This window comes from Nuphar pumila, chromosome 3 (assembly GCF_984573655.1).
Source record: "Nuphar pumila chromosome 3, dmNupPumi1.hap1.1, whole genome shotgun sequence".
In the NCBI taxonomy this organism is placed as follows: Eukaryota; Viridiplantae; Streptophyta; class Magnoliopsida; order Nymphaeales; family Nymphaeaceae; genus Nuphar; species Nuphar pumila.
Window position 1 is genome coordinate 146,970,397 of NC_143251.1, and position 24,134 is coordinate 146,994,530.

At 37.1% G+C, this 24,134-nt stretch overlaps 1 protein-coding gene across 1 annotated transcript in view; it reads left to right on the forward strand.

Annotated features, from left to right (window-relative positions):
- LOC149844334 (bifunctional bis(5'-adenosyl)-triphosphatase/adenylylsulfatase FHIT-like) overlaps positions 1-12,864 on the forward strand; it is a 32,172-nt gene extending 19,308 nt beyond the window's left edge. Inside the window, exons 3-4 of the mRNA XM_090002145.1 lie at positions 12,255-12,353; positions 12,439-12,864. Coding sequence (XP_089858271.1) covers positions 12,255-12,353; positions 12,439-12,555 — 216 coding nt within the window. The 3' untranslated portion in view covers positions 12,556-12,864. The remainder of the gene's footprint in view (positions 1-12,254; positions 12,354-12,438) is intronic.
- The last annotated feature ends 11,270 nt before the right edge of the window (positions 12,865-24,134 follow it).

Genomic DNA, 24,134 nt, shown 5'->3' on the forward strand with positions numbered 1-24,134 from the left:
TTTTGAGAGATTCGTGTGCTTTTGTGGAAGACCACCATTTCATTACAATAATATATATAATAATATTATTATACTATATTATTATTATATTTTTTTATTTTCCCTTTTTTATTTTTATTTTATTTCTTTTGTTTTATTTAATGTCGAGTTGACTTTGAACTAGACGTTATATTCTAGTCAAGTCCCAACTAGGACTTGACTAGAAATATAGTCGTTGGACTAGGACTTCATCTCTTCCATTATGTATAAATAGGGGTGATCCCCCTCCACTATGTATCAATGCTTCTTAAGCATTTCTTGTGAAAAAATAAAGATTTATTTATTTTAGTGTGTTCTCTCATTTTTAACCTTTTATGGGTTATGCTTGAAGTGTCTCCAATAGACACTCCGTTGAAGATTTCTCATGCTTTTGTGGAAGACCACAATTTCATTACATGATATCAAAGCCTTGAAGAGCTTTCGATCTTAAACATTTCCACCTAGTTTTCCGTGCTCCCTTTGCAAAGAGTGTTTTATCCTCTTGCTCGTGACTCAAGAGATCGTTCTTAGAGAAGGAAAGGACTTTGGAGGAAGCTTGGCTACAAAATTTTGTCTTTGTGTTCATTCTTCTTCTCTCTTCTCTTCTCTCTCTTTTTCTTCTTTTCTTCTCTCATCTATTCTTTCTTTTTCACACCCTTGTAAAAGATGGATGGCAATAATAAGATCACCATCATACCCATGAAATTAAATGACACCAACTATGTAATGTGGGCTTCACCACATTTAGGGAAAAGAGTTGTGGGATTTAGTTGATGGTTCCGATTCTGAACCAAAACTAATTCTCACGACAAAGAAGTTCCTCTCATGGAAGGAGAGAAGAACAAGGCGTTGACAACCTATGAGAAAAAATGGAAAGAATGAATAATAGGGCACACCAAAATTATATCATGGCTAATCAATAGCGTTGACATCAAAAAATGCTCTAGTCTTGTTAAATTTGAGCATGCTGATAAAGCTTGGGAATACCTTAAAAATATATATTCACCTAAAGATATTGCACGTGTCAATTTACAAGACAAAGTCCGGACGATGACTCAAAAGAACAAAACTATTAAAGAATATTACAATGAGTTATCCAAACTTTGGGAGGAATTGACTCTTCTTGAGCCAAAATTGCATTGTTCCAAAGATATCGAGCTTCACCAAAAGCAACTTGATATGAAACATTTTTATCAATTTATAAATGGTTTAAGATCGGAATTTGAGTCTACCAAATCAGCTCTTCTACATCATGGAAAAGTTTCCTCTATTATTGAATCTATTAGAGAAACTAACTACGGAGGAAAACAGATTTTGGAAGAATACTCCAAAAACTGAAGAGGATTCTGTTTTAGCTGTCTAGACCGGACAACTATGTGTGCACTTATAGGCTTCCTCACTTTGGTAGACAAGGTGGTGATTTTGATAAAAGAAGTCATTTGTCATCATTGTCATAAGCTAGGGCACTATATGCCCTAATGTCCTAAGCTAAAGAGGAGAGACAAAAAGAAGGTTGCATCGGTTGGATCAGAACCAAAAGATCAAGATGCACCAGTTTCTATGGCTCAATTGATGGAAATTCTTCAACCTCTTTTTAAGGGAGTATCCTCCTCAACTAAAGCATCAACTGGAGCGGTTGTTTCATTATTCTACGATCCCGGTAACTTTTTTTGGCTTCTTGACTCTAGTGCTTCTTTTCATATGATCCCAAATATCAATAGCTTATCCGAATGTCTTAAAAGTAACTCTAGTGTGTCAAAAGTTTTCAAAGCCGATGTGACATTTCTTGAAATAGAAAGAATAGAAAATTTTGAAAAACTTCTTAAAACAAAGAAATTTTTTATCCCAGAAGTTAGGTATATTTTTGAACTTAGGTATATTTTTGAACTGAATTTAAACCTCTTATTTGTTTCTGATTATGGGTGTAATATCTCCTTCTCTTCTTATGGTTGTTCGGTACAGGATCGTCAGTCAAAAAACTGATTGGGGAAGGCAATAGAGAAGGAGGACTCTATTACATGGATTTTTTGGAATTGCCTAAGAATGCTTTCTATTATAATGTTCAAAAACTAGAGTTGGACTTATGGCATAAAAGACTTGGTCATCCTCGTATGTCTAAAATCCAAAAATTTATAAGTTTAGGAAAATTTTGTAATTCTGAAAGTTTCACTTGTAAAGACTGTATTCTTGGCAAAATGAAAAGATTACCATTTCATGATAGAATTTTTGTTTCCTCTAGACCACTTGAATTAATACATTCGGATGTTTGGGGTCCCACACCAGTTATTTTAAAAGGTGGATATGATATTATATTATTTTTGTCGATAACTATTCTAGACATACTTAGATTTACTTTTTTAAGTACAAATTTGAGGTTTTTTCACATTTTTAAAAAAATCATAAAATGATTAAAAATAAATTTCAAAATGATATTTCCATTTTTCGCAATGATTCAGGGAGAGAATTTATGTCCAAAGAATTCGAAGACTATCTCAATTTACATGGCATTACACACCAAAAATCTTGTCTACACACACCACAACAAAATGTCCTGGCCGGACATAAACATCGACACATCATAGAAACTACTTGGACCTTACTAATAGCAAATCAAGTTCCAAAAGACTTTTGGGCGGAAGCTGTCCTAACTGCTACCTATCTTATTAATCGAATGTCATCTTCTTCTTTAAAAAACATAACTCCAATTGAAAAACTTGTCAACTTATCTCCTGATTATTCTAGATTAAGTCTTTGGATGCAAGTGTTTCATTTTCACCAACTAGAATGACAAACTCTCTTTCCATGTGATTCTTTGTGCCTTCTTAGGATATGCCGATAATCAAAAAACCTATAAGTGTTTTGATTTCCAAAATGGAAAATTATATGTATCAAGAAATGTATCTTTCCTAGAGAAAGAAAGTTTTTTTGAATTCGAGAAACCCAAGTCACTGAATATTCTTTTTTAATAGATATGAATTCAAAATCCAATGAATGAGATCTTGAACATGACTTTGACAATGATCAGGTCCTATTGTTGTTGAACATAATGATGATAATGAAGAGCAAACCCATAGGGACATTAGTTTACAATATTCAAGATGTAAAGGGTTAAATCTTTCATGTGCATTAAAAAAATATTCCGAAGTACCAACCACAAGGTCATTCAGAATTTCTATGCTTCCTAAAAAAATCGTGTCATACGAGTCTTTTTCACCTACATATAGGGCAATTATTGCATTAATACAATCATACGTAGAACCATCATCATATTCTCAAGCCAAAAACCATATAAAATGGGTAGAAGGCATGAAAACAGAATTTGACGTATTAGAAAAAGCTAACACTTGGACCATTCAAGATATTCCTCCAGGTAAGAAACCTATAGGTTGTCAATGGGTCTACAAAGTCAAAACCTAGAGTGATGGAACTCTTGAAAGGTATAAAACACGCTTAATGGTCAAAGGATATGCCCAAGAGTATGACATCGATTATGAAGAAACTTTTGCCACTGTTGCTTGTATGACCACTGTCAGAACTTTAATAGCTCTGGCCTCTATTAGAAAATGACTCATATTTCAGATAAATGTCAAAAATGTTTTTCTCAATGAAAATCTAATTGAAGAAGTTTACATGGAAGTCTCACCGGGTATTAGTATCCCTAAGGGTAAAGCTCTTCGTTTAGAAAAAATACTTTATGGTCTTAAACAAACACCAAAAGCCTTGTATGACAGATTTAGTCGTGTTATAACTGATATTGGTTTTCAATCTTGTTTAACTGAGACTGCTTTGTTTATTAAGAATTCAGATGCAAGTATTATTGTTCTCTTTCTCTATATGATATGATGATCACCGAAGGCGACAAACAGGGAGTTGAAAACATTAAAACTCTTCTTAAAACCCATTTTAAAATGACTGACTTAGGCTTATTAAGATATTTTTTTAAGAATTGAAGTTGCTTATTCCCGTTGTGGGTATTTAATATCTCAGTCTAAATTTGCCTTTGATATTGTTTTCAAGTCTAGAATTACAGATGACAAGAAAGTAGACACTCTATAAGTTGTCAACATTAAAATGAGGATTGATGATAGAGAACCTCTTGACGATCTCACTCCTTACAGACAATTTATCGGAGCACTTTCCTATCTTTTTGTTACTAGGCCAGATATAGTACACGTTGTACACACAGCTAGTCAATATCAACATGCTCCCATCGCTGTTCACATGGGAGCAGTCTTGCGTATTATTAGATACATAAAGTCCTCCCTTTCACGATGACTCTTCTTATCTGCTTCATCTTTAGATTTAATTGCATATATTGATGCAGACTGGGGAGGTGATCCCAATAATAGACAATCAACCATTGATTTTTGTGTTTTTTTAGGTGAATCATTAATTTCGTGGAGTTGCAAAAAGCAGCAGAAGGTATCTCTCTCCTCCATCAAAGCTGAATATAGAGTCATGACTACTACAACAATGGAAGTAGTTTGGCTCAGATGCCTGCTAGCTGATATGGGAGCTGAAGCAACCTAAGCTTCAAGAATGTGCTACGACAACAAGAGTGCGATCTATATTGCCAACAACCGAACATTTCATGAACGCACAAAACATATTAAGATGGACTATCACTACGTCAGAGAGGAATATCTACGTGACATCATTGATCTGTCTTATGTTATATCCAAATACCAATTAGCAGACTTCTTCACCAAACTTCTTGTTGCTCACAGATTTCACTTTCTCTTAAACAAACTTTCGCTCATTGTACCGTAAGTTTAAGGGAGAGTGTTAAAATGTAAAATGTAACATATATAATAATATTATTATATTATATTTTTATTTTTATTTTTTATTTTATTTATTTTGTTTTATTTAATGTCTAATTCACTTTGAACTAGATGTTATATTCTAGTCAAATCCCAACTAGGACTTGACTAGAAATATAGTGGTTGGACCTAGTCCAACGACTCTCAAGGAGAGCTTTAGAGCTCTCCTTCATCTCTTCCATTATGTATAAATAGGGGTGATCCCCTTCCACTATGTATCAATGTTTTTAAAGCATTTCTTGTGAAGAAATAAAGATTTATTTATTGTGTTCTTCCATTTTTACTCTTTTATGGGTTATGCTTGAAGTGACTTCAATAGACACTCCTTTGAAGATTTCTCGTGCTTTTGTGGAAGACCACCATTTCATTACAAAGAGCCCATAAAGGCCACTTTTTTTCATCTATTTGATATTCTTTTCTCCTCGGGAAAAATGGCTTGATGTGACCTAGTTCATTGAAAAAGTGTCATATTATCTTACTACTTGTATTCATATTTATTTGAGTTTCTTTCATAGTCATTTTAGCTCTTTCCAAAGTGAGGATGTTTGTAAGTTTTTGTATGATTTGTGGGTCTTGACATAGAAAGCGCTGATTTTTCCTTGGCAGAGAAGGATTTCTTCATTCTATCATCTTTCATAGTTCTTTTAAAGTTTCTATTACAAAAGAAACACCTCATTTACGAAGGAGAGACGATTTTGTGCCCTTAAATTCAAGTCTAAGCCCATTTACAAAATGATAAAAATGAGCCACTTTGATTTACTTTTTATGGAGCTCTACGTCAAGTGGACTATGCCACTTAGGCTATATGAGAATTGATTTATCCCAAAGGAGAGAGAGAAACAACATTGTAATATTTTTATGCTCTTTTTTCCTTGGATCATAGTCCTCACTTTCATTTGGAGGTTACAAACATGGGCTTTATCCTTTAGGGAGAACATATCTTTGAGGTATTTCTAAGCATCACTAACAAACTCAAATTTTGCCAAACTAGAACATTTTTGTATATCAACAATATTAATGAGTCATCCCATGATTTTGGAATGACCCATTTTCCACTCCAATCTTTTTTTTGTAGTCAGCAACTACTTTGTTCATTTTTTCTCCTTGAAACACAACTTCTTTGCCATTTTCATTTTTTATGAGCACATGCTTTTTTTTTTTTCTCGGATCCGTCTACCAAACCCCATAGACCCTTTTTCTAAATTTTGTACTTCACTATGGATGCCCACATTGTTAAAATGTACATATATGTATATATAATAATATTATATTATTATATATATATAAATACATTTTTCATTTCTTTCTTTTCTGTAATTTTTTTCCTTTATTTTTATTTTTTGTCTTTATGAAATCTAGTTCAGTTTGAACTAGAATGACTGTTGCTAGTCAACTCCTGTCCAGACTTGACTAGCAATAGAGCTGTTGGACTGACACAGTCCAACAGCTCTTAATAGAGCTGTTGGACTGTGTCCAACAACTCTATTGAGTCCTCTTTCAGCTGTGTATATAAAGGGGTGCAGCCCCTCTTGTATTTCATTCCAATGCTTCTTAAGCAATTGGTTTTTCATATCAATAAAGAATACATTTTTATTTTTATTTTCTTTCCAGTTATACCCTTTTTAAGGGTTATGCTTTAGTGTCATTCTTGACACTTGCCCTTGTTAATCTAAGCTCGTGTTTCGAAGATCCCCATTTCATTTCATGGTATCAGAGCCGCGGAAATACTAAATCTTGAGGAAAAGCTGCCTCGGTTTCTGTGCCCGTTTGCAAAAGTGTTCGCCACTTGAAGAGAAGTGTTTTATCACTTCATTGGAGAAGATTTCACATCTTGTTGTATTGTTTTTTTTTTCTTTTTCATTTTCCTTCTTGTTTCTCTTCTATCCCTATTCTTTCTCTCCTTGTAATCGATGGATGACAATGATAAAGTCACCATCATGCCTATGAAACTAAGCGATACGAACTATGTAACATGGGCTTCAATCATGAAGCACCATATATGGGGAAAAGGCTTATGGGGGATTGTGGATGGTTCCGATTCGGAACCTAAGCTATCTCTTACTAAAAAGGAGGGAGATAAAGAGGTCCCTCTATCGGAAGAAGAGAAAATCAAGGCTATTGCCTCATACGAGAAGAAATGGAAAGAATGGAGAATATCTCATGCGAAGATAATGTCATGGCTTATCAATAGCGTTGACATTAAAAAATGCTCAAGTCTTGCCAAATTTGATCATGCCGATAAGACATGGGAATACCTTAAGAATATGTATTCCCTTAAAGATATTGCACACGTGTGCAACCTCCAAGAAAAAGTTTGAATGATGACACAAGGAGACAAAACTATTCGTGAATATTACAATGGGTTGTCCGAACTTTGGGAAGAACTTTCCCTTTTAGAACCAAAGTGGCATTGTGCCGAAGACATCGAGCTTCGTCAGAAACAACTCGATGCTGAACATTTTTACCAGTTTATCACTGGATTAAGGCCGAAATTTGAAACCACTAAATCGGCCCTCCTTCACCGGGGAAAAATTCTTTCTATTGTTGAAACTATTGAAGAGTTAACAATGGAAGAAAATCGTCTCCGGAAAGGTTCTTTAAAAATTGAAGATGATTCCATTTTAGCCGTGTCTAGACCAGGGAATCATGTTCGATCATATAGGCCTCCTCACTTTAACCGACAAAATGGTGACTATGATAAGAAGAAAGTTATTTGTCATCACTGTCATGAACCGGGACACTACAGACCACAATGTCCCAAACTTAAGGAGCTGAGAGAAAAAAGAGTTGGAATTGCTGGATCGGAGCCTAAAGATCAGGATGCACCAGTTTCCCTGACCCAACTAATGGAGATTCTTCAGCCTCTCATCAAAGGTGCCTCTTCCTCATCTGAAGCTTCAACCGGCGCAACAGCCTCATCTTTTTCTGATCTAGGTAAAATTTCTTGGCTTCTTGACTCTGGTGCATCTTTTCATATGACCCCAAATAATCAAAGTCTATCCAAATGTGTTAAAAATAAAACAAGTGTGTCAAAGGTCTTTACTGCCGATGAGACTTCTCTTGAAATAGAAGGAATAGGAAATTTTTAAAAAATTTATAAAACAAAAAAAAAATTTATTCTAGAAATTAGACATGTTCCCAAATTAAATTTAAATCTTTTATCTGTATCTCAAATTTCTGATTATGGGTGTAATATTTTTTTTCTTCTCATGGTTGTTGGGTACATGATCGCCAGTCAAGCAAGCTGATTGGGGAAGGCCATAGAGAAGGACTCTATTACATGGATTTTTTGGAAATGCCGAAGAAAGCTTTTTGTTATAATATTCAAAAAATAGAGTTGGAACTGTGGCATAAGAGACTTGGTCACCCACATATAGCCAAAATCCAACATTTTCTAAATCTAGGGAAATTTTGTAACTCTAAATCATTTGATTGTGAAGATTGTATTCTCGGCAAAATGAAAAGATTACCATTTCAGAACAGAACCTTTTTCTCTTCAAGACCACTTGAATTAATACACTTGGATGTTTGGGGTCCTGCACCAGTAATTTCTAAAGGAGGATTTATTTACTATGTTATTTTTGTCGATGATTTCTCCCGACATACGTGGATGTACTTTCTCAAACATAAGTCTGAAGTATTTTCATACTTTCAAACTTTTCATAATATGGTTAAAAACAAGTTTCAAAATGATATTACTATTTTTCGCACAGATTCAGGGGAAGAGTTTTTATCCACAGATTTTCAAAATTATCTTAAATTGCATGGCATCACACATCAAAGATCTTGTCCTTATACACCTCAACAAAATGGACTGGCAGAACGAAAACATCGTCATATTATAGAAACCACTAGGACTTTATTAATAGCAAATCAAGTCCCGAAAGACTTTTGGGCAGAAGCTGCCTTAACTTAACTGCCACCTATCTCATTAATAGGATGCCATCTTCTTTGTTACAAAATATCACTCCCATTGAAAAGCTTATGAACATTTCTCCAGACTACTCTAGACTAAGAATATTTGGGTGCAAATGTTTCATATTTACTGACAAAAATGATAAACTTTCCCCTCGTGCGATTCCCTGTGCCTTTTTAGGACATGCTGAAAACCAGAAAGGTTATAGATGTTTTGACTTCAAAAATAATAAACTATATGTGTCTAGAAATGTTTCCTTTCTTGAAAAGGAGAGCTTCTATGATTTTAGAAAATTAAAAGACGTCACTGAGTACTCCTTTTTGCTAGATCTAACATCAACATCTTATGAATATGACCTTGACTGTAACTTTGATGATGATCAAAGAATTATTGATCTTAATGTTGAAAATGAAGAAGTTCATAGAGATACTAGTATTCAATATTCCAGACGACAAGAGTCTAATCCTCCATGTGCACTTGAGAAATATTCTAACATTCCAACTAGACAATCATCCCGAATCTCGAGGCCTCCAGGAAAGTTTGTATCATACGAGTCTTTCTCACCCACATATAGGGCAGTTATTGCATTAATTCACTCATATGAAGAACCATTCACATATTTTCAAGCAAAAAATGATATCAAATGGATAGAAGCCATGAAAGCTGAATTAGATGCACTTGAAAAGGCTTCTACATGGAATATTCAAGATCTTCCTCCAGGGAAGAAAACTATAGGATGTCGATGGGTTTATAAAATTAAAACCAAGAGTGATGGTACTCTTGAAAGATATAAAGCCCGTTTAGTAGCCAAAGGTTATGCCCAAGAATATGGGATTGATTATGAAGAAACCTTTGCTCCGGTGGCTCGTATGACTACTGTCCGAACCTTAATTGCCTTAGCTTCTATCAAAAAATGGTCTATTTTTCAAATGGATGTCAAAATTGTTTTTTTAAATGGAAAGCTAGTTGAAGAAGTATATATGGAACCCCCTCCTGGTCTAAGTATTCCTAAGGGTAAAGTCCTTCGCTTAGAAAAAGCTCTTTATGGACTTAAACAAGCACCAAAAGCTTGGTATGATAGGTTTAGTCGTGTTATGATTGATATTGGTTTTCAATTCTGTTTAACTGACACTGCTTTGTTTATTAAGAATTCTGATGCAGGGATCATTGTGTTTCTTCTCTATGTAGATGATATGATCATCACCGGAAGCGATAAACAGGGAGTTGAAACAATCAAAACACTTCTTAAATCTCATTTTGAAATGACTGATTTGGGCTTGTTGAGATATTTTTTAGGCATTGAAGTTGCTTATTCTCCTAGAGGATATTTATTATCTCAGACTAAATTTGCTTTTGATATTGTTTTCAGGTCTGGTATTACTGGTGATAAGAAAGTTGACACTCCAGAAGTTGTTAATGTTAAAATGAAGATTGATGATGGAGAACTTCTTGCAGACCCTACTCCTTACAGACAGCTTGTCGGGGCACTTTCCTATCTATCCATTACCCGACCAGATATAGCACATGTTGTTCATACAGCAAGTCAATTTCAACATGCTCCTACTTCTGTTCATATGGGAGCAGTCATGCGTATTATCAGATACATCAAGTCCTCTCTTTCACGAGGACTTTTCTTATCTTCCTCCTCTTCTCTTGATTTAATTGCATATACTGATGCTGATTGGGGAGGTGATCCCAATAACAGATACTCAACCACTGGTTTTGTGTCTTTTTAGGAGAATCATTGATCTCGTGGAGGTGTAAAAAGCAGCATAAGGTATCTCTCTCATCCACCGAAGCTGAATACAGAGCCATGGCAACCACGACCATGGAAGTAGTTTGGCTCCGACGACTGCTTGCTGACATGGGAGTTGAATCAACAAAGGCTTCACAAATGTGTTGTGACAACAAAAGTGTGATCTACATTGCCAGTAACAGAACATTCAACGAATGCACCAAACACATCGAAATGGATTGTCACTTCGTCAGAGAGGAATATCTACACGGGATAATTGATCTCCCATATGTCACTTCAGAATATCAGTTCGCAGACTTCTTTACAAAGCCTCTCGCTGCTCCCCGATTTCACTTTCTCTTAGACAAACTTTCGCTCATTGTACCGTAAGTTTGAGGGGGAGTGTTAAAATGTAAAACTGCACATATATGTATATATAATAATATTATATTATTATATATATATATATATAAATACATTTTTAATTTCTTTCTTTTCTGTAATTTTTTTCCTTTATTTTTATTTTTTGTCTTTATGTCATCTAGAACAGTTTGAACTAGAATGACTGTTGCTAGTCAAGTCCTGTCCAGACTTGACTAGCAATAGAGTTGTTGGACTGACACGCCCCAACAGCTCTTAATAGAGCTGTTGGACGCCCCCAACAGCTCTTAATAGAGCTGTTGGACTGACACATTCCAACAGCTCTAAATAGAGCTGTTGGACTGTGTCCAACAGCTCTATTGAGTCCTCTTTCAGCTGTGTATATAAAGGGGTGCAGCTCCTCTTGTATTTCATTCCAATGCTTCTTAAGCAATTCGTTTTTCATATCAATAAAGAATACATTTTTATTTTTATTTTCTTTTCAGTTATACCCTTTTTAAGGGTTATGCTTTAGTGTCATTCTTGACACTTGCCCTTGTTAATCTAAGCTCGTGTTTCGAAGATCCCCATTTCATTTCACACATCACATAGTTTGTGTCATTGAGTCTCGTGGAGATTATGACAATCACTTATTGTTCACCCTCCATAGATACAAGAAGAGAAAGAAAGAGAAAACTGAAGCGAAGTTCTTTTGGGCACCACAAGTCCACTATCATACGAACGAGGATATCAAATCCGCATGAACTAGCTTCACTAAGATCAAAAAATTGTGATAGCTCTAATACCATGTAATGAGATCAAGAAGTCTTCGCACACCTCAAACAAGAGGAAAATATGAACCCACAAAAAGGCACAAGCACAAAGCACACAGATTCTAACAGGGCCCAGGTCTGGTATAAAATTTCGCAAACCATACCCAGCTCCATATATTAATTGGACCCTTTGAGAGTGACCTGGATTCTAATTGGGCCTCCTTGTTTATCACCAAACCGTGACCCTGTAGGGTTCGGTATGGGTCAGGTCCAGGTCAAACACGACCCATTGACACCCCTACCTACAAGACCAAATGGATTCAAACTATATATACTTGAAGTGGAAAAAATGAGGAGATTCTCAAACAAGGAAAGGGATCCAATTCTTTTGAAAGAATTGAATGAAAAGCCGTATGAGTTGAAAATCTCATGTACAGCTCTGTAGAATGACAATAAGGGTGACTTACCTGTCAACTTTTCCAGGGTTAACCTTGTCTTACAGTGTGTCAGGCATGAGGCATGATAGTTGATTTCCCTCTTTGTCAAGTGTTCAAGCCCCTGATTAGGTCCAGATGAGAAAGACATTTTAATCATATTATATGACTAATATATGGTTCTTGGCATGCCAGGATGGACAAGAGGCAGGCCAGTCTGTTCCTCATCTACACGTTCATATTTTGCCGAGGAAGAAAGGTGATTTTGAGAACAATGATGAGATATATGATGCTGTAAGTGCTACTCTTTAAAACATTTTGAGAATAGAACTACACACTTTTGTCATTTGCTGGATGCCTTAACCCCTCCCTGCTGCAGATAGATGAGAAGGAGAAGGAACTAAAAAAGAAGCTGGACTTGGATAAAAATAGAAGAGACAGAAGCCTTGAGGAAAGGAGTCAGGAAGCAGATGAGCTCCGTACCCTTTTCTTGTAGATTATGGGCATCCATATTTATCCACTTGCTTCAACATACCCCATTGCCAAGGATCAGTATTTGTTTCTGATTTGTCATTCAGCATCTTGAGCACAAGTGGATTGTCTACAGGTGGTTCTATTATGTTTCAGAAAATATTGGTTAACAGAAGTATAATCTTCTTGAAGTATCTTTGTGATCTTTTTTCTTTTTGAAAACAAGTCTCTGTGATTGTAATAATGGAAAACCTGCCGAAAAGTGTCTAAGCACATATGCCTGCCCATTTGATCAGAGTAACTTTTGATTGCATGCTGTTCCTGTTCAGACAAATTTCCTCCCATTTTGTTGTTGGTTGTGGTAATGTTTGGTTAACTGTGATGCTGTAGACTGGTATATGATTTCCCAAGCAAAGGATGAGAGTCGAACATACGACATAAAAACTTTGAATTAACTTGTATTTTTAGGCTGTGTTTGGGAGAGTTGAATCGGAGGTTGTGTTATAGTTTCCACCATGCTCTCATACTCTTGCTGTTTGGGAGTAGTGGCGTTGCTGAAACAATGCGTTGGTACTGGTGTTGGCAGGCCTAACTCCACATTTCAACACCTTTCATGAGAGGATGTTTTTGGCAACTCCATCTCTCAAAGTCACACATTAGCAAAATGATATTTTGGCAACACCGAAACCATGTTTCCATCCCATAACAAGGCTCTCAAAAAGAGCCTTATTGAATAGTTTTGGGTAAGTTCTTGTAAGCAAGAAACGTGTAATTTCGTGAATGGTATCAAAATGTGGTGTTGGGGTTGCCAACTCCACCCCAACACTCTTCTAGCAACGCCACATCTCCCAAACATCAGACGGTCTAGGGGAACTCACAATGCACTTCTCCCAAACAGCAGAGAGTGTTATGGAGCTCCATGCAACTTGCATTCAACGCTCCCAAACAGAGTTCTTGTTTTTAGCCTTGAAAAATATGATAATGAGGCATTAACTAAGCTTGACTCTGCGTGAAAGGGAAGACTGCCAGACCAACACCAATCTCTCCATTATTCACATGAATGTTCAACAATGTCATGCAACCATCTGCCAATGTATATACCCAAATAACTGTTTTGTTCTACAGTGGATGGACAAAACACAGCGATCAACCAAGGAACCTTACTATGATCAATCATCAGCTGGGCAGTATCTGATTGTCTGTTCTATATATGTAATGCTTGTCATAATCTTTAAGCCTGTCACGAGTTGGAGATTTAAGCCAGTATCTGATGTGCAATAAGTTGGTTTAGTTGGTCTGGCTCAAGGACACTCTTAGGTAGAGTTGTAGCTGTTTGGACAAACTAGTGATTAGCTATATTGGCGGAACCTGAAAATTATAGACTTTAGGGGCCGTTCATATCCCCCTCCGTGGGATGCACTGAGCACAGGCCCCATGTGCGTCCGTGCACCAACGCAAATTCAGGACGGGCGGATGCTGATTTGGTGTGTCCCACGGATGCAGAAACAGAGTTTCGCCATTGTTCTGTGCCCCCACAGAACAGTAGCAGATGGACAGGAACAAACAATAAAAAAAGTTTTGTTTATGGTGCATGGACAGCACGTCCTGGAACGTTCTCAGACAGTATAGGACAGGACACACTGTCCATGATCCAAACTCTCTCTTAGGACGTGTTTGATGGTGCATCCTGCGGGATGCGCACCCCTCTATTACACTGTGAATAGGACACTTGGAACATCACTTAAAAAAATCAGGCGAAGGGGGATCTACCCCTGACCTTCTCTCTCTCTCAGGTCGAGGCCAGCGGTACAACCAGCTTTGAGGCTGGTGGTGAAGCCTGCTCTCTCTCTCTTCTTTCCTTCTCTTTCTTCCCCTCCTTTCTCCCTCTTTGATTAGAGCTTTAAATAAGAATTTTTTTTTGTTAGGGCTTTGAATCAAATTTGGGATTTTATATTTAGTTTGATTAGGGTTTTTCTTTGATTTAACTAGGGTTTTTTTTCTTTGATTTTTTTATTAGTTTTTTTCCATTGATTTTCTTTTATTAGGGCTTTGAATCAAATATCTTTACATAGGGTTTTTGATGTGTAATTTGATTAAGGCTTTCCTTTGATTTGATTAGGGGTTTTTTCTTTGATTAGGGCTTTGAATCAAATATCTTTAATTAGGGATTTTCTTTGATTTGATTAGGGTCCTTTTTATTTGAATTTCTTTGATTATGACTTTGAATCAAAAATTTTAAATAGGACTTCTTATAGTTAATTTCATTAGAGTGTTTCTTGTATTTGATTAGGGTTGGTTTTTTTTATTAAGGTTTGAATTAGAGCCTTTTATATTTAATTTTATGGTTTATTTATGCTTTTTTATTTTATGGCTTATTTTTCTTATAGTTTAAGGTTTTTTGTTTTATTTAGGCTTTATTTTCTTGTATTTTAGGGTCTTATGATTTATTTATGGCTTTTGCACATATTATATATATTGTATTTTAGGGTCTTATGGTGTGTCCAGTTGGCATTAGTCGAGTGAGTCAAACACCTCCACCTTAGAGGACGTTTGGCTCACTGGAATAAAACGCCAATTGAACACATCAGGTGGCGTTTATCTACCTGTAAGTCGCACCCCAGGGGTGTGACTCATAGGTTCCGTCCCCTCTCTTAATTATCAAGCAGCGGGAACTAAGGGGTCCCCGCGTGGCCAGTTGGTTCCCCGCGTATCAAACGCCGGACTACACCCGGGCAGGGACCCGTTAGTCCCCACTTGTAGGCATTAGTAGGGATGGATTTGAAAGTATCCATGGAGGCTATGGTATAGGAGAAAGAAACAAAAGTGGAGAAAGGATTTTAGATTTTGGTTTGTCCTATGATATGATCTTAGCAAACACTTGGTTAAGGAAGAAGAAGTCTCACCTAGTAACATTTAAAAGTGGGGTTAATACGAGTCAGGTAGAATTTTTTTCTACTTAGAAAGAGAGATAGGGGTTGTTGCATCGATTGTAAGGTTATATCGGGAGAAAGTGTAGATACACAACATAGTCTTAATTTTAGATCTTAGAATTAGAAAATGCCGCAAAAGGGATAGACATAGGATAGATTCTAGAATTAAGTGGTGGGCACTGAAAGGAGCTAAACAAGAAATGTTTATAGAGCAGATAGTTAAGGAAGTTAATTGGTGTCTCGAGGAGGATTCAGAATCAATGTGGAATAAGATAGCGGGTGCCATGAGAAAGGTGGCTAAGGAGGTATTGGGTGAGTCTAAAGGCGGTGCACCGCAAGGTAAGGATACATCATGGTGGAACGGGGATGTCAAATTAGCTATTAAGGTTAAAAGAGAGTGTTATAGAAATCTAAGTAAGAGTCGTGATAATGAGAATTTGGAGAAGTATATGATAGCAAAGAAGGAAGCTAAAAAAGTAGTTCAAAACGTGAGGGATAAGGTACATAAGGAGGTTTATGACAAGTTGGATACCAAAGAGGGCGAGAAGGATATTTATAGGCTTGCAAAGATGAGATATAGGAAATCGAGGGATCTGGGTATGGTTAGATGTATCAAAGATTAAACGCAACGAGTTTTAGTCAAAGATGAGGAGATTAAAGAGAGATGGAAAGATTATTTTGATAAGCTATTTAATGAAAGTCATGATCAGGATCTTGGAGACTTCTCAATTCCTTTTCATGAGATGAATCGTCACTTCATGCGCAAGATTCAAAAGAAAGAAATTGCAGAGGCTTTGAAGAAAATGAAATCGAGAAGGGCAGTTGGCTCAAATGGTATACCTATCGAGGCTTGAAAATGCTTGGGTGAGAAAGGTTTAGAATGGTTGACAAATCTTTTTAACAAGAATTGGCGAATAAATAAGATGCTTAATGAGTGAAGGAAGAGTACTTTGGTGTCTCTATATAAGAATAAGGGTGATATATAAGATTGCACAAACTATCGTGGTATAAAACTCATGAGTCATACTATGAAGCTTTGGGAGAGGGTGATTGCGTGTAGGTTGAGGAAGGTTGTCATGATATCGAAGAATCAATTTGGTTTTATGCCTGAAAGATCAACTATGGAAGGTATACATCTTCTTAGACAACTTATTGAGAGATATAGAGAGAGGAACAAAGATTTGCATATGGTTTTTATTGATTTGGAGAAGGCATACGATAGAGTACATAGGGATGTTCTATGGTGGACAACGATGAAGAAAGGTGTTTCTCTCAAGTACATTAGTATAATTAAAGATATGTACGAAAGAGTAGTAACCAATGTTCGCACTTGTGGAGGGGTAACAACCAATTTTCCTATAACGGTTGGGTTGCATCAAGGATCTGCATTAAGCCCTTTCCTATTTGCTATAGTGATGGATGAGCTTACAAGATCAATTCAAGAAAATGTGTCGTGGTGTATGTTGTTTGTTGATTATATTGTTTTGATTGATGAGTCTAGAGCTGGGGTTAATGCTAAGTTAGAATTATGGAGACATACATTGGAAGCAAGAGGTTTTAAGTTGAGTAAGAGTAAGACGGAATATATGGAATGTCGGTTTAGTAAGCAATGAAGTAGTGATGGGAGTGTAGTGATGCTTGGTGAGCAAGAAATACCGGTGGATGATGGTTTTAAATATTTGGGATCTATTATTCAAAAGTATGGAGACATTGATAGAGACGTAAATCATAGGATAAAGGTTGGGTGGATGAAATGGAAAAGTGCAACTAGAGTGTTGTGCGATCGTTGAATGCCATTGCGGTTGAAAGGAAAGTTTTATAGGATGACAATTAGGCCCGCTTTACTATATGGTACGGAATGTTGGGTTGCCAAGAGACATCATATTCAAAAAATGAGTGTAGTTGAGATGCGTATGCTTATGTGGATGTGTGGAAATACAATAAAAAATAAGATTCGGAATGAGGAGATACGTAAGAAGGTAGGCATTGCATCCATTGAAAATAAGATGAGAGAGAATCGTTTACAGTGGTTTGGACATATTCGGCGAAGGCCTAATGATGCTCCAATTAGAAGGATGGAGAAATGGAAAAATATATTAGTTAAAAGAGGTCAGGGTAGGCCTAAGAAGACTTGGATGGAGATGATAGGAAAGGATATGAATGCTTTGAACCTCACCGAGGACATGGCATTGGATAGAAATGATTGAAGGAGAAGGATTCTTGTGGAAGACCCAGAATGATTTTTTTTTTGTTTATATCACCGACCCCAATTGTTTTGGAATAAAGGCATAGTTGTTGTTGTTGTCTGTTGAAAAAAACATATATATGATTGAATAAAAACAATATTCAAGAAGATAACAAGCCCAATATTCAATTCAATCCAACCAATAAGCAATAGTGAACCAAAGTACATAAAGGAGAGGTACCAAACTGAATTTTGAACTCCAAAACTCTCTGCATCATTCACATTCTTTTGTAGGAATTGTGTCCCGGAATTATGCTTTTACCAAGCTTAAACTCTTGATCATATTTAACTTAACTTTGACCAAGCCACCTAGCTAAGCATAGCTCATGGTTGTGCCTGTTTTGACTTTGAGTTTCTATACTCTTATAAATTAGATGTTAAAGAAATTGATTGCTGACTGATGGGAACTTAAATGAGTTAGATGTTATCTAACCTTTGAACACTTAATTGAGTTGGCCGTTATCTGACAGTTAGCCGCTAGCCATTGGAATACGATTGTTATAGATTTGTTTATGACTATTAGACACTTATTTGTGACCGTTAGATCTTTATTTGTTCACTATTGTACCTAAGCTTACATATACTAGGAATCTTTTGTGAGATATGTATTCTTTCATTCTCATGTCTCATCCCTCATATTCTTTCATTCTCATGTCTCATCCCTCATATTTCATTCTATGCTATTTAAAGGTGATTATATTGTGGTTGGTGGCTTCTATAATGCAAGTTTGGGTAATGTTTAACGCAAGGTGTGGCTCGATTGTAGCTTAGAAGGAAAGTTGCAGCTAACCCTATTGTATAGAGGAATTGATTCTAAAGGGGCAACTATTGCTTTAAAGAGAGCATGCATGCGTGCCTTCAAGTTCATTGAGTATATGTTCCAACAATTTTAAAGCAACAATTGAGTCCTACAGCCAAATGTACCCTCAATCTAACTTCGAGAGAGGTATGATTACTTTCCTGGATTAGTGATCAACTCATATGGCAAAGCGATATCACTATGTTAAACCTGTCACACTCTCACCACATGACTCTTGGTTTTGGATCTTGCCTTTGATCGACAGATCCGCGTATTGACTTACCAAATCTGACCTTTGATCAATAGATCAAAACCTCAGGTGGCCGAATCTGGCTTCCAATCGACAGATCTGAGCTGTAGTAGGTTGTATTTGTATTCCAATCAGTAGATCTGAGCTTTAGAAAGCTAGATATGAACTTTGATTGACATATCCAAGCCTTAGTAGACCGAATATGGTTTTCGATCAGATGCCCCTTCCTCTGCTAGCCCTCTTCTCCTTCAAAGAAGGAGAATTTTCACGGTGGTCATATCTTATTCCATGGGAGGGTGGTGTGTGTTCTCCCCTGAAGACGACGGTTAGCTACATCGCGTGTTGGGGGGGTCTCAATGAGTGCCATGTATATAAGCACATGTGGCTTGTATTTCCATGTTTGTCAGCATCAGTTAGCATCGGAGTTTGGTGTGGTTGCAAAGACTTAAGTACCCTTTTTTGCTATTCTCACCATGAATCGATGGTTCAAGAAAACGACAAAAATGTCCTCCATTCAAAAAATGGGAAACGACGGTTTGAAAAAAGGACAAAAATATCTTTCATCCAGAAAGTCAATGATGATGATGATAACTCTTTAAAGTCCAAACAACGAAACAAACCTAATACGCTTCCTCTTTCTTTTTCGTTTAAACTTTTTGTCATCATCTTCTTCTTCCTTCTCCGTGAAACACTATATTAAGGGCAGCAAAGAGTCGGCGATCCGATGGTGATCGTCCTCCTTTTTCTACTAGCAGTGGTCGGAATGCTACCCTCGTCCAGCAGGCAATAGACTGCGGCGGCCCCTCTGTCGCCTTCGAGGGACACCTACAACGAAATCTTCCTCCAACACACCGTCTACCCCCTACGTCGGCAATACTTCTTATCAAAGCTATGCCTTCCAGGCTACCCTAACACTGCTCAACACGGGCGTTCACGCCCTCAAGTCTTGGCGGGCATTCGTCAGGTTCTGGCACTGCGAGGTCCTCATCTCGACCTCCGACGCCATGCTCTCCGACAGGACCCACCTCCTCGCCAAATCAATGGCAAATCGCTATGCGATTTTCATAAATCGCTAAATCGCGCAGCAAAAAAACCAGAAAATCGCTAAATCGAGTAGCGATTTATGAAAATCGCATAGCAAAAAAAATGAAAAATCGCTAAATCGAGTAGCAATTTACGAAAATCGCGTAGCGGAAAAAAAAAGAAAGAAAATAGCGAGAAAGGGTGTTACAAAAACCTCGAGCAAGAAATAACTGAAGGAAACATATGAGCACCACGATCAAACAAAACACTTTATTTCTATTTTTCGACAGTTACAAGAGGGAAAGAAAAGAAAGAATTTATACAAGGCCCCAAAAAATTTTGTTTTGGGGGGCAGCCCCCCCTGAACCCCCGTCTGCTAACCACGCAGTGGGACCCACGCCGGGGGGAGCCCCCAGACCCTCCTCTTGTAAGGGCAAAAACTTTGAATCAGGCTCCACAACTCATCAAGTTAAACCATGCTACAGTATAGGATTGTCTACTGGATGTGCACATAGGCAGTGTGCAAGTCAGTCGGTGCTTGATGGAGCAGTGTAGCATCGTCTGCTGGATGTGCACATAGGAAGAAAGAGAAGGGAGAAAGTGAGAGAGGGTTGATGTTCATGGCCTTCTTCAGGGAGGATTCTATTCTTGGATAATCCTGCATTGCAGGGACTGGGTCTTAAATAACCATCTTTGGGGTACTTAAGTCGTTGCAACTGCTCCTTTTCTAGAATCATCATTTTATGGCACTAATGGAGGAAAGGGTACTTAAGTCTTTGCAACCGCATGCTAACTGATGTTGACAAACATGGGGATACGAGCTGCACATGCTTACATACATGGTGCTCATTGGGACCCCTGAATACACGATGTAGCTAACGGGCGTCTTCGAGGGGGAACATATAACCTGCTTTGTTATTCCATATACTATCTTCCTTTTTCTAGATTGTTCTGTATTTGCACAGACGACAAGCATAGACACGTGAGTACAAAGATCATTGGAGGAGTGTCCCCCATGCGCGATGGTCTGCACGACAACAACAACAACCCTAATACCAATGATGGGATACTTCTGATCGATGATCGGAGTGAGAACGGATAAAAGGTGGAGCACTCTATGACGCTTGAGATCTCCAAGATCAGTAGTGGTCACAACCTAATCAATGAATGATAATTTCTATCATTTTTTTTCTCTATTTTTTTATATTTTACATAGAACGACATATACCATTTTATCAACCCTTGGGCCAAATTGGTTTCCTTTTCTTGGTGAAACACTCCTCCCCTTGATCCTTTCTCAATCCAAAAGAACATGTGATTTCTTACCTTAATTATAATATATTAGATTTAATTTCTATATTAATAATATTCCTTTCAGTTTCCATGACCGACCTCTTATGCACTCATAGGATCCAGGATCGTTGAGAGGATTTTAGCCTGTTGAGATGACTCCCTCTCAATGATCCTGGATCCTCTCATTAATGAAGGTTAAATCCTTTTCTTAATTAAAGGATCTAACAATCCTTATGGCCACATATCTTAGTCGAACAACGGTTGTCCAACTGACACCTGCATACTATCAAGTGTTTTAATATATGATGCCAATAGGATCTAAGGAAAAAAGGTGGCCTAGGAGATGGTCCTGGAGTCTACAATGGGTATTTCGGGGAGGGTGTTGTGTGTTCTCCACCGAAGATGCAGGGTTTGCTACAGTGCATGTTCGGGGGTCTGAATGAGCGCCACGTATATAAGCATGTGGGGCTCATATCCCCGTGTGTGTAGGCATCATTTAGCATTGGATTCTGGTGCGGTTGCAAAGACTTAAGTACCCTTTCCCGCCATTCTCGTCATGAAATGATGGCTCGAGAAAAGGACAAAAATGTCCTTCATCCAGAAAAGGGAGTTCTGATCTAACTCTTAAAAAAGTCCAAACGTTATGTTTTCTCCCTAATTAAGCAGTAAACTCCTGTGCTGCCAGCGGATCGCCCTTTGATGATGCACCATCTGCTGTAACAGGAGCTCTCTTTAATGACGCACCCTTTACCAACGTTTGTTGTCATCGGAGCACCCTTTATCGTTGTCTCGAGTCCAGGTTCCTGCCTTGGTTTTTAGCGTGTGTTACAACACATTGTCGCCTTCTCGTTCGTGCCTTGTGTTACAAAACATTCCCGGGTTTGTTCCTACCTCGTGGAGATAACTATAAATCGATCCACTGGTTTGATCATTGGTGGGTGTCATAGGGGCATTTATCGTCCATATCTTTTTATAATCTTTTCTTCTTCATTTTCGTTAGGCAGTATGGAAAAAAGCAATAATGCATAAACATTCCAACAAGTGCCATTAAGGCGTCGTGAGTATATTTCCATGTCATCATGCTATTGTTAAAGAACGTATATCGTTGTGAGTGTCATTAAGGCATTATTTTGTTATTGCATGTGGATGTTGTCTTTTCGACGGTTGAAAAATTAAAGATATTTATAAGATGCTGGGACCTGATGACAAGAATCCTTATTTACAGATGCGAGGAAGGGCCTCTATCCCATTCGGTATCGTCCATTCACTCAGTCTATGCAATGTAATGCAAATCACGGTTCTAGTAACATACTACCGATTTGTGAGATATTGTTTTGTTTGTTAATATTGATTTGTAAGCTATTATGCTGAATTTTCGTATCGATTTGTAATATATTATGTGATATGTATATCAATTTGTAAGATATTATGTGTTTTGTAGTGTCGATTTGTAAGCTATTATGTTGAATTATCGTATTGATTTGTAATATATTATGCGATATGTATATCAATTTGTAAGATATTATGTATTTTCTAGTATCGATTTGTAAGATATTTGTAGTATGATTTTAAAACATGTGCGTGCGAAAATACATTATTGTGTGCTTGTGGTGGCGATTTGCGTATTCAAACCACTACTCATTTAGCGATTGCTATTGAAATCGCTTCACAACATCGCAGATATAATTATATCGTTGTCACATGAATCACTATCGTCAACACACGTATACGATAAATTATTTCTTTTATTGGCATGGTAGATAACAACTCGATGCATAGTATAAGCAAATAACAAATCGTTGTTGTTTTTATACTCTGATTCATTCAATCATTTCTTTGACTTGCTTAACCAATCGGTATCCGTTGTTATATGCATCTTGAGTAAATCGTAGTAAACATATGCGTTGGCTAACACAAATTGATATCTTGCTTATGACAGTGGTGAGCTTATCATCTGGTTGCAGTGAAGATGATGTATCTCAATCATTGGAAAGTTATGGAGAAGTAAACATCTGTACTAATGACGCACCTGAAGAAGTGAACATGTGCACTAATGATGCACATGATAAGAAGAGTGCAGGCATTGGATTCACTCTTGACTTGAATGTTCCAGCAGAAGAAATGCAATTTGATAATGCGGTAGACGATCATGACAGTACACTTGATAAAGGTGTAGGCATTGGGAATGTACATGATAGTACACTTGACTCTGTACTCGTAGAAGTAATGTAGTTTAATAATGAGAAAGTTAAATATAAATTTTATAATGATTATGGCTTAAAACTTGGCTTCAGTATTAGAAGGTATTCTTGGTCAAAAAATGCATAGGGTGTCGTGGTGAGAAAGACATATTTTGTTCTAAGGAAGGTTGGAATAAGTCAAGTGGAAATCCAACAAGGAGCAAGCCAGATTCAAGATGTAGTTGTCCAGCGAAACTGGTGTTAAAAAGACTTTCGAATAAGAAATATGTAGTTCATACTTTAATCAGTGATCATAACTATGAATTAGCAACTTCATTTATGACTCTTATGTTAAGGTTACATCGTAAAGTAACTGAAGTGCATGCTGCAATTGCTAAAATAGCTTATAACGCCAGCATTGCACCAAGGAAGACATATAATTTGTGAGCACATATAGATGGTGGTTACGAGAATGTATCATTCACACCTATGGATCTAAAAAACCACTTGAGAAGGAAGAGGACAAATAACATAAACAATAGAAGAATATGTTGTTTGGTTGATTTCTTACAGAAGAAATCAAGCAATGACCATGGTTTCTTTAGTGCAATGCAACTGAATGAAGATGGATATGATGTGAATATGTTTTGGACAGATTCAAAGTCAAGAGTATATTATGAATGCTTCAATGATGTGTTTATTTTTTATACGACAGTGAATATTAATACTGAATAGTGGTCATTTGCGCAGTTTGTCAGAGTGAACCATCACTCACAGAGTTGCATATTAGTCAACGCTTTTTTGTATAACTAGACCAAAAAAAGCTCTAAGTGATTGTTTAGAGTATTTACACAGACAATGAATGACAAGCACCCTGAAGTTGT